The 9,929-nt window shown below is 44.9% G+C and overlaps 1 protein-coding gene across 1 annotated transcript in view; it reads right to left on the bottom strand.

Moving 5' to 3' along the window:
• Window positions 1-3,088: 3,088 nt before the first annotated feature.
• LOC145404884 (polypeptide N-acetylgalactosaminyltransferase 14-like) overlaps window positions 3,089-9,929 on the bottom strand; it is a 91,041-nt gene continuing 84,200 nt past the window's right edge. The window contains exons 15-17 of the mRNA XM_080276385.1: window positions 4,813-4,990; window positions 3,643-3,828; window positions 3,089-3,247 (exon numbers count right to left, since the gene is read on the bottom strand). Coding sequence (XP_080132511.1) covers window positions 3,089-3,247; window positions 3,643-3,828; window positions 4,813-4,990 — 523 coding nt within the window. The remainder of the gene's footprint in view (window positions 3,248-3,642; window positions 3,829-4,812; window positions 4,991-9,929) is intronic.

Here is a 9,929-nt window from a genome sequence, read left to right as displayed (position 1 = left end):
AACATTTCACATTATAAGCTAATTTTCACATACATTCCTTCAACAGCAGAATCTGGAAAGCATATACATCCATCCAGCAATACAAACCCATGAATAATATTAACTGGATTTCTATTGTGTATATGTGGTATGTAAATGAACTCTGCTGGTATGAATTTTTACCTAACATATATACACTGTGACATATACAAATGATGAATAATATACACATGAAGCTGAATATAATATGTATGAGGAATGGAAAAAAATGAGCATTATTTATAGATGACGGATTGCAAATATAAATAAAAAGAGTGACATGAAACGCAGAGTTATTGGCAATGAGGCATGAAAAATATGAAAAATGTGGATGTAAAAAATCATGAATGGTAATGAGTAGCAGATGAAAAAAGAAGGAAAATTACATACATGAATTTTAATAATTGATGAGGCACGATTCATTACACAAACTTGACCAGGATTTTTACACTAACTTGGCCCAGATTTTCGTCTTTTTGCAGCTTATTTTTTGTAACTCAGTGGCTGGAAATTAATACATTGCTACGGCTCTATATCCATTCCACAGCACTTCTTTGTGACTGGTATAATATTCTACTATTAATCTCCTGTTAGAACTCAGGAATGAAGGTGTAGAGATGGCAATTCTAGGCCAAGTTAACGTGAAAAGGGTGTAGGAAGCACAATGTATGGTTTGACAGCATCCTTTCTTGTGAGTCCTCTGGGTTGTTAAAAGTGAGATCGCCGAGATGTGGACATGAACCTCTTATTTTTGACGGTCATATCTTTGACATTTCATCATAATCATCATTTTCTTCTCCTCCTTCTTATCTTCTTGTCTTCATCTCTTCACCTTTTCCTCTTCTTCTTCTTCCCCTGCTCCTGCTCCTCCTCCTGCTCCTCCTTCTCCTCCTTGTCCTTCTTTTTCTTCTTCTTCATTATCATCAGTTTTCTTCTTCTTCTTCTTTTTTTCCTACAGCAACTACCATTACTACTGCCAGTACCACCACCACTGCTACTACTACTACGGCTGCTGGTTCATCATCATCACCCAGAAACAGTCCACCTCAGGAAGCTTGCAAACACCCTGACATTTTCAATTTTAACATTAGCCTCTGACACAGAAAAGTTTGTTTTGGAAGCGCATGTATCACGTGGGTTACAAGCGTTTATAGTCCTATCGTACTAAACGTTGCTAAGTGAGGCGGAACTAGACCCTTCATCACGAAAGCGTTTTTACTTCTTTTTTGCTTTCTCCAGACGGTTTTGATGCAACTCAGAGGCGTGTGTTGTTGAAGGGGTTTAGTGAAGGCTCTGTCTAACCCCTCCAGTTCAAAAAACGTCTCTGAAGATGAGTAAAATCGCCTGTTCGTAGCAAGACTAAAACAGACTTAATGCTTTCTTCTTGCAATCTCCAGACGGTTTTGATGTAACCCAGAGGCGTGTGTTATTGAAGGGGTTTAGTGAAGGCTCTATCTAACCCCTCCAGTTCCAAAAGCGTCTGTGAAGATGAGAAAAATCGTCTGTTTGTTAGGAAGCATAAGACAGACAACGCCATCGGGTTGAAAGGCTTGCAAAACGACAAGGATGGAAGCCCAGGAATTGAAGGGAATTTATCACACGTAGAAGCAGCATCCATCCACCCTTCCCCCTGTCCCAAGCTAGCACTTCTTCGTGACTAGTACCATAAATCAACGTTCATCTCCAAAGCTCAGGGGTCAAGAGGGAGATGGTAATTTTACGTCTATAGTTGTTTCATCTTAACTCGGCTTAAATTTTCGTTCTTTTCCATTTCCAGTTGTTCAGTGGCAGAATAAGATAGTACTAAGGCTCCACATCTTTCCCCAGCACTTCTTCGTGACTAGTACCACAAATTTTCATCTCTTGCAGCTCAGAGTTCAGGATGGAGAGATGACAACTTTATGCCAAGTTAAAGTGAATGGAGTATAGATAATTATGCAAGATTTTTACAGCATTGACAGACACTATTTTACACGGATTATTCATTACACACGAAATCCACTTCCCCGGACGATTATTATTATTATTATTATTATTATTATTATTGTTATGATCATCACTGTTATTTTCATTACTGTCATCACCATCATCATCATCATCAATATCATCACCATTATTATTATTATTATTATTGTTATTATAATTATTACTCTCGATGCCTTGTCAAAGTTACAAATTTTCGTATTTAAAAAAGATCCTAACCATTTTTCAAACAAGTCTACATAAAAGATAACTATTTCTACAGAGACGTTTAAGTTTCCTGTTCTCTCATGGTTAAGGCAGCTCCCTAACACCTGTTCCTAAGTGATTTATTTTGCTAATGGCTCCTTACTCTCCTCGTCTCTGTTCTGAAAATCATTTCAGTATCAATATTTTCTACATAAATAACACATAATTTTATATTAGCCAGCCGTATCCAAAAATAAATCGCTAAAGAAGAGGTGTTAGGGAGCTTTCTTAACCGACAAGAATACAGACTTTTATATCCACGGGTAAAGAGCTCCCTAACACCTCTTCCTTACCGATTTATTTTTGACTATGGCTGGTTAATATCCTTGTGTACGTTGTTTATGCGGAGTATGGCGATATTGGATGGATTTATGTGACAAAAGAGGACGGTAAGGTATAATAAACAGAATAAACCGCCTAGGAAAAAGTGTTAGGGAGCTTCCTTACCCAACGAAAATACGGAGTTAAGGGAATTCCAGTGGAGTTTAGGGGGAAGAAAAAGTCTGAATGGTTAAAGAAAGAAAAAAGTTTAAGTACCCCTGTCCCTATAGAAAATGGTGTCAGGAAGGCAGGACTTCAAGGGGGACTATCAGGCTACCAGGAGGAAAATAGAAGACTACTAGCAAGACTACCAGGGGCTACAAGACTACCATGGCGGCTATTTGAGAAGGAACAATGGATGGGAAAACGTCTGTAAGTCCACTGAGAAATCCCACTGCTACGAGAGGTGACAGTGACAGGGTGGTACTTCCAGACTCCCGGGAGATTACAAGGCTATCACGGGGGCTACAGGGCTACCAAGAGGGTTACGAGACTTCCACTAGGGCTATCGTAGAAGGAGCTAAGGAGAGGACAGCGTCTGTAGCTCCACTGAGAAGTCCCACTGCTGAGAAAGGAGGTGGCGTCTGCAGGGGAGGACCAGGGCCCCGTGTAAGCTGGATGAGTCTAAACAGAGGCCAGAGGAGGCGTGCTGGAGGAGCCGACCCTGACGCACCCACCGCTGAGAGGGAGGGGGAAGGGTTAGGTAAAAATGTAGACACACACACACACACACACACACACACACACACACACACACACAAAGATATATGCCTCTGAAAGATATGTCTGACTTTATATCTATGCCTTACACTACTATATCTTTCCTCATAAACCAGTCTCCCTTTGCCGGGCATCCCTTCCTCCCTCTGCCTTTCATCCCTTCCTCCCTCTGCTTCACATCCCTTCATCCCTTTGCCTCACTTTCTTCACACTTTTCCTTTCTTTATCCCCAGTGATTTCCTGCCACACACTCAGGCCTGCCTCTCCCTCACATCCCTTCCTCCCTCTGCCTCCCATTCCTACCCCTCTCTTTCTGCCTCACCTGCCTCACAGTCCTGTCCCCTTGTGCCTCACCTGCTTGGGCCCCGCTCGACACTTCTGCAGGTGCACGGTGGGGTCCTTGGGCGAGGTGATGGTCAGGCAGCGGTCCCCTTCCCCGACCAGAGATCCGTCCTGGGAGAGAGACCAACGCTGACCCTCCCTCTCACCCTCGCACCACGCCACCTCCACAAGATCCTCCTCCTCTCGCACCCTTTCCTTCTCTTCTTTTTCCTGCCGTTTGTTTTTCGTTGGTGATTTTCTTCCTAGTCTCTGTAGGGTCAGAATAGAAGCAGGCAGCTCAAAATTCAAGCGCCATTCTCAACAAAACTTGCAGGAAAATGGTTCCGCCTGAGCCACATGATACAACAATGGAAAAGCATAGTAAAATTTTTGTAAAACTTTTATGTCATGTATTTCAAGCAAGACATACTAAGATTGTGTCTGTCTGTCTATCTGCCTATCTATCTCATGGATCATAGTGCATTTAATGATAATCTAAGTTTTATCAATTACGGAAAAACCTTATGCTGTGCTGAATCAACAAAGGTTATACAAAGGTACCATAATGTAATAAACTTGCTTAACCCATTACACACTGAAGCCCTGTTAGTTGACAATCCTGAGTTTACTTGTGTGCTTTCTAAATATGTCATCATCATCATCATCATCATTATTATTGTTGTCCTCCTCCTCCTCCTCCTCCACTTCTTTTTCCTCCTTCTCCTCCTCCTCCTCCTCCCTTTCCTCCTTCTCCTCCTCCTCCTCCTCCTCCCTTTCCTCCTTCTCCTCCTCCTCCTCCTCCTCCCTTTCCTCCTTCTCCTCCTCCTCCTCCTCCCTTTCCGCCTTCTCCTCCTCCTTATTATCATCATCTAGACAGTTCTTCCCACCAAATACTGGGGTGAGGTAGGATCCATAAAACAAGGCAAGAAAAATAACTATAGAGCACAATCTATCAACAGCATGCACAATGAAATGGGCCACACACTCATTCACACGTCAGTCAAGCCCCAGTAATCACGACACTAAAAACATCTCAGAACAGTTACTCAATCGATGGACCATTCTTTGCCTGTACTGAGATTCGTGTGTGTGTGTGTGTGTGTGTGTGTGTGTGTGTGTGTGTGTGTGTGTGATTTATTAGTTTGTCTGTCTGTCTGTCTGTCAGTTTCTCTCTCTCTTTCTCTCTCTCTCACCCACACTAACCAGCCGTGAAGCATATGACGAAGTAGGTGGCGCCTGCAAGCACATGCCACCTTGCCTGACCTGTCCATACGCCAGGTCCAGTCGCGACGGTGCAGCTAACTCGGGGTACACACTCTTCAGGTACCGGCCGAACCCACCGCACCCTAGCCCCGCACGCACCCTACGCCCCTCACTCACGCTGGGGGAGGGAAGAGTGCGTTAGGGAAGGCTAAGTGGGAAAGTGTGGCGTGCGATGCTGTTTGGGGAAGGGGCAGTGTTGACGATGACGAAGAGCGAATGCTGGTGGGGTGAGTGGGGAGTTGGGCTTCGTGAGAGAGGATGGGTGGATGTGTGACTGAGAGGTGGGTGTGTGAGTGGGTGGGTGAGAGTTTGGTGAGTGTGTGGGTGGCTGTTAGAGGTGAATTCGTAGATGATTATGATAGAGGCAGGCATGTGGCTGAGGCTTTTAGAAAACCACAAATTAGAGAACAAGGCCCAGGCCAATCTTATTCAAAAGACATCGAAGATGAAGCCAAGGCCGAGACCTTTAATAGTAAGGCGTATTGAGGCACAAGGAATTATATATATATATATATATATATATATATATATATATATATATATATATATATATATATATATATATATATATATATAACATGTAGGAGGAGGCCGTAACATGTAGGAGGAGGCCGTAGCACGGGCCGAACAGGGTAGTACTCCCGAGGGGAATGGGAATGCTGGTGATAGGGAGAGCTGGAGCTCCTGTTTCACTAGCTATCTAACCATCCCCCTTTGCTGACCTTTTCAGTGTGACAGTAACATGGAGAGTAGACCAGCATACTCTCCCAAACATTTCCTCTAACTATCTATGCACTACACCACATGCACTTTACGTTTCACACAACGTATCCCACTACGTTACAGGGGTTGGCGCCAGCAAGGGCATGTGGCCAGAAAACTTTGCCCCCGCTACCTAGTGGCGGACTTCTGGGGGGAGGCGTGGCGGGGGCTCCGCCGGCACAGATCATGGGTCCAGGGCGAGATGGGGCTCGGGCCTGTGGTAGAGGGTACAGGGCATTGCGGTTCCCAGGCTGCCGCTTCCGCCCAATAGAGAGGGGCCCGAACCTGGGAGTAGCGCCCCAGGAGGCTGCCCTATCAGTGGATGTATAATGGCGGGATAGTTGCAGTGCCAAGGCGCGCTTGGAGGGTGTCCCTGCAGCTGTCCTGGCAGGGTGCCCCGAGGCCACTACCACAGCCCCTGGTAAGCTGGTGGGTTAGGGGTCCCAGATCCATTGCCTGGACCTGGGACTGTGCAGTGAGTGGGGCCTGTGGTATGTCTGTCCCCCTTTATTAATACTGAAGATGACAAAACAAAAAAGGTTTCAAAGCAAGCCTGAGGACAGTAAATCACCCATGGGGATGAGGGTGGGTTCATGGAATGTGGGAAGTTTGAGGGGAAGAGCGGGGGAAGTCGTTGAGGCATTCAGTAGGAGGTGGGTGGATGTGGCGTGTTTGCAGGAAGTCCGGTACAGGGATGGATCAGCCAGAAAGATTGTTGGGAAGGACTGTTGCTATAAGTTGTTTTGGCAGGGGGGTACAGACGGATATGGAGGTGTTGGTGTGATGGTTGTGGAGAAATGGGTGGAATATGTTATGAATGTTTTGAGAGTAAGCGATAGGATATTGGTAGTGAAAATTCTGTTGGGTAGAAAGATAGCTGCGATTATATCGGCATATGCTCCACAGGCAGGATTGGATGTAGCAGAGAAAGATAGATTTTGGGATGATTTAATACGTGTAGTGGGTGGTATGCGGGATGATGAGATGGTGATTTTGGGAGGGGACTTAAATGGTCATGTAGGTGAAGCAGCACAAGGTTATGAAGGAGTGCATGGAGGATGTGCGTATGGTATAAGGAATGCAGAAGGGGAAAGGATACTCGAGTTTGGGGAGGCAACTGACATGATTGTGTGCAACACATATTTTAGGAAAAGAGACAGTAGGTTAATTACGTATGAGTCTAGGGGAAATAGCAGTCAGATAGATTATTTTTTGGTTAGGAGGGCCAATAGGAGGTTAGTGAGGGATGTTAAAGTTATAGGAAGTGAGGAGTGTGTGCAGCAGCACAAACTATTGATTTGTGATATGGTGCTTAAAGAAAAAGTGATGAAAAAGAGGACTTATGTACCTAGAAGGAAAACATGGAAGCTGAAAAACCAAGTAGCAAGGGATGCCTTCTATAGCGAGTTGAAGAGAGTGGTGGCTGAACAGGGAGTTGTAGACAGAGGCGTTAATGAACAGTACAGAGCCCTCAAGAACAATTTCTTAAGAGTTACTGATGTAGCATGCGGTTGGACAAGAGAACCACCAAGACATAAAGTAACTTGGTGGTGGGATGAGGGTGTAGAAGCTGCAGTTAAGGAGAAAAGAAGGCTTTTCCAGGAATGGAAGAAAGGTGGTAGCAAAGAGGAATATTTGGCTGCCAAGCGTAGGGTTAGATGAGAGGTATACAGGGCAAAGTCTGAGTCACAGAGACTTTTACTTGATAACCTAAATCATGGGGAAAGGAAAAATATGATATTTAGGGTGGCAGATCAGGTGAAGAGGGATAATCGGGATATTATAGGTGAGCAGTGTGTGAAGAATGATGAAGGAAGGGTGGTGGTGAACAGTGAGGATATTAAAGATGCATGGAGAGAGCATTATAACCAGTTGTTGAATGAGGAGTTTGACTGGGACAGGGAAGGTTTGGAGCCAGCAGATCCAGTGTCTCGCCCTTGGCCTTTGATTGATGCTGCTACTGTGAGTGAGGTAATAGGCAGGATGAAGGTGGGGAAGGCAGCAGGTGTGTCTGGGATGACTGCCGAAATGTTGAAGGCCTCAGGCGATATAGGGGGTGAGGTTAGTCACTGACCTGATAAATAGGATTATTTATGAGTGTGTTGTCCCAGATGATTGGCTGAAGAGTGTAATTGTAAATGTGTATAAAGGGAAGGGTGATGCCCTGGAAAGAGGAAATTATGGAGGTATAAAGCTTTTAGATCAGATAATGAAGGTAATGGAGAGAGTTTTAGAAGGTATGATTAGAGAAAGAGTGAATATTGATGTGATGCAGTTTGGGTTTATGCCAGGTAGGGGGACCACTGATGCTATATTCATTGTTCGACAGCTTCAGGAATAATATATTGGTAGGAGAAGAGATCTTTATTTTGTTTTTGTTGATTTGGAAAAGGCCTTTGACAGAGTCCCTAGAGAGGTGGTGAAGTGGGCAATGAGAAAGCTTGGCTTGGAGGAGTGGCTGGTTAGGGTGGTTATAGCTATGTATGTGGGTGCTCACACCCAGGTAAGAGTGAATGGAGATTTGAGTGATGAGTTTTCCGTGAATGTTGGTGTGCATCAGGGGTCAGTCTTGGGTCCCATGTTGTTTATCATGGTACTTGAAGCCCTTTCACGTGACTTTAGAAACGGACTCTCGTGGGAGTTGTTGTATGCTGATGATTTGGTGTTGATAGCAGAGAACGAAAGGGAGGCGGAGGAAAGGTTTAGGAAGAGGAGAGATGGTATGGGGCACAAGGGCTTAAGGATAAACGCAGATAAAACAAACGTGATGATATCTAGAGTCGGTGGCGGTACTGTCAAAGACGAGGGAGAGTGGCCATGTGCAGTTTGCCACAAGGGCGTGGGAAGTAATTCCATCTTGTGCGGTGTGTGTGATAAATGGGTGCATAAGAGATGTAGTGGTATCAGAGGTAGACTGCGAGATAATGCTGATTTTATGTGTACGGTGTGTCGAGGTGAGCAGGTGGAGATTGTCAGGCGTGAAAGGATTGAACTTGCTGGTGAATCTCTTGAGTGTGTGGAAGAGTTTTGTTATTTGGGAGACATGTTGTGTGCTGGAGGTGGGGCTGGAGCTAGCTCTGTGGCTAGGGTGAGAAGTGGTTGGAAGTAGTTCAGGGAGCTCTGGCCTCTCCTGACATTGAGAGGACTCTCCCTACGTGCTAAGGGGTCTTTGTATGCAGCATGTGTTAGGAGTGTAATGCTGTATGGTAGTGAGACCTGGACAGTGAAGGAGGAAGATATTCGCCGGCTCAGACGTACAGAAATGACAATGATTAAGTGGATGTGCAGTGCGTCCCTGCGTCCAAGGCCTGGAGGGGCTGGGTTAACGATGGAAGAGTTGAGAGGTAGAATGGGACTGGAGTGTATTGGTGTTGTGATGAGGAGAGGTAGATTGAGATGGTTTGGACATGTGGAGAGGATGGGGGATGATAATTGGGTGAGGAAGGTGAGAAGTGTTAATATTGGGGGTGGGGTTACGAGGGGTAGACCGAGAAAGACATGGGACGAGGTCGTTAAGTGTGACCTCAGGGTTAAGGGACTGAACAGGGAGGCTGCAATGGATCGTGCAGCATGGACAGTCGCCATTAGGTGACCAAGGCCGACACATGCAAGCATGTTGGAGCCTTTAAAAGCGAAAACGAAAACGAAAACGAAAACATACTTTATATGGTAGCGTTCCCTATAAAAATTGGCCCTTATCTCCACACCCATCCCCCTGCCTTCGTCCTTCACAGGAATAAAAAAAAATGATAATAATTTTTCCCACAACTAATTATTTCGTAGAATCATCAGCAAACCTAAAAACGTGCATTATCTTCAGACACATGATAATTGGCCTAGGCACTGCAACATTGTATAGTAACAACCAGCACATGTAGTAGCAGTGGTAGTAGTAGTAGTAGTAGTAGTAATAGCAGTAATAGTAGCAGTAGTAGTAGTAGTAGTAGTAGTAGTAGTGGTAGTAGTTTTTCTGAAGAGACAAGTATGACTACAGCATCATGATCATTATCTCACATATTCTCTTTGTACCATCATCATCACACTGGCAATTTAGAATATGTTAGCCTATCCAGTCCACCCCAGTGTGTGTCTGTCGGATAAGGAAGACTGGGTTAATGACTGTCCCTTCCCCTTTTCACAGCTCCCCCTCCCCAACTCCCCCTCCCCAACTTCCCCTCCCTTAAAGGTCAGAGTTATCATGGGGCAATTCCACTCTCTAAAGGTTAATGTGAGTCTATATGGACATCTGTTACATTCATTATATTCAGTAAACACCTGGACACCACATGACTCTG

Source organism: Coenobita brevimanus, chromosome 65 (assembly GCF_032717465.1).
Source record: "Coenobita brevimanus isolate Jiangsu-jjx chromosome 65, ASM3271746v2, whole genome shotgun sequence".
Taxonomy (NCBI): Eukaryota; Metazoa; Arthropoda; class Malacostraca; order Decapoda; family Coenobitidae; genus Coenobita; species Coenobita brevimanus.
The sequence above is the reverse complement of the archived record's forward strand: the minus strand, read 5'-3'. Positions and strand labels throughout refer to the sequence as shown.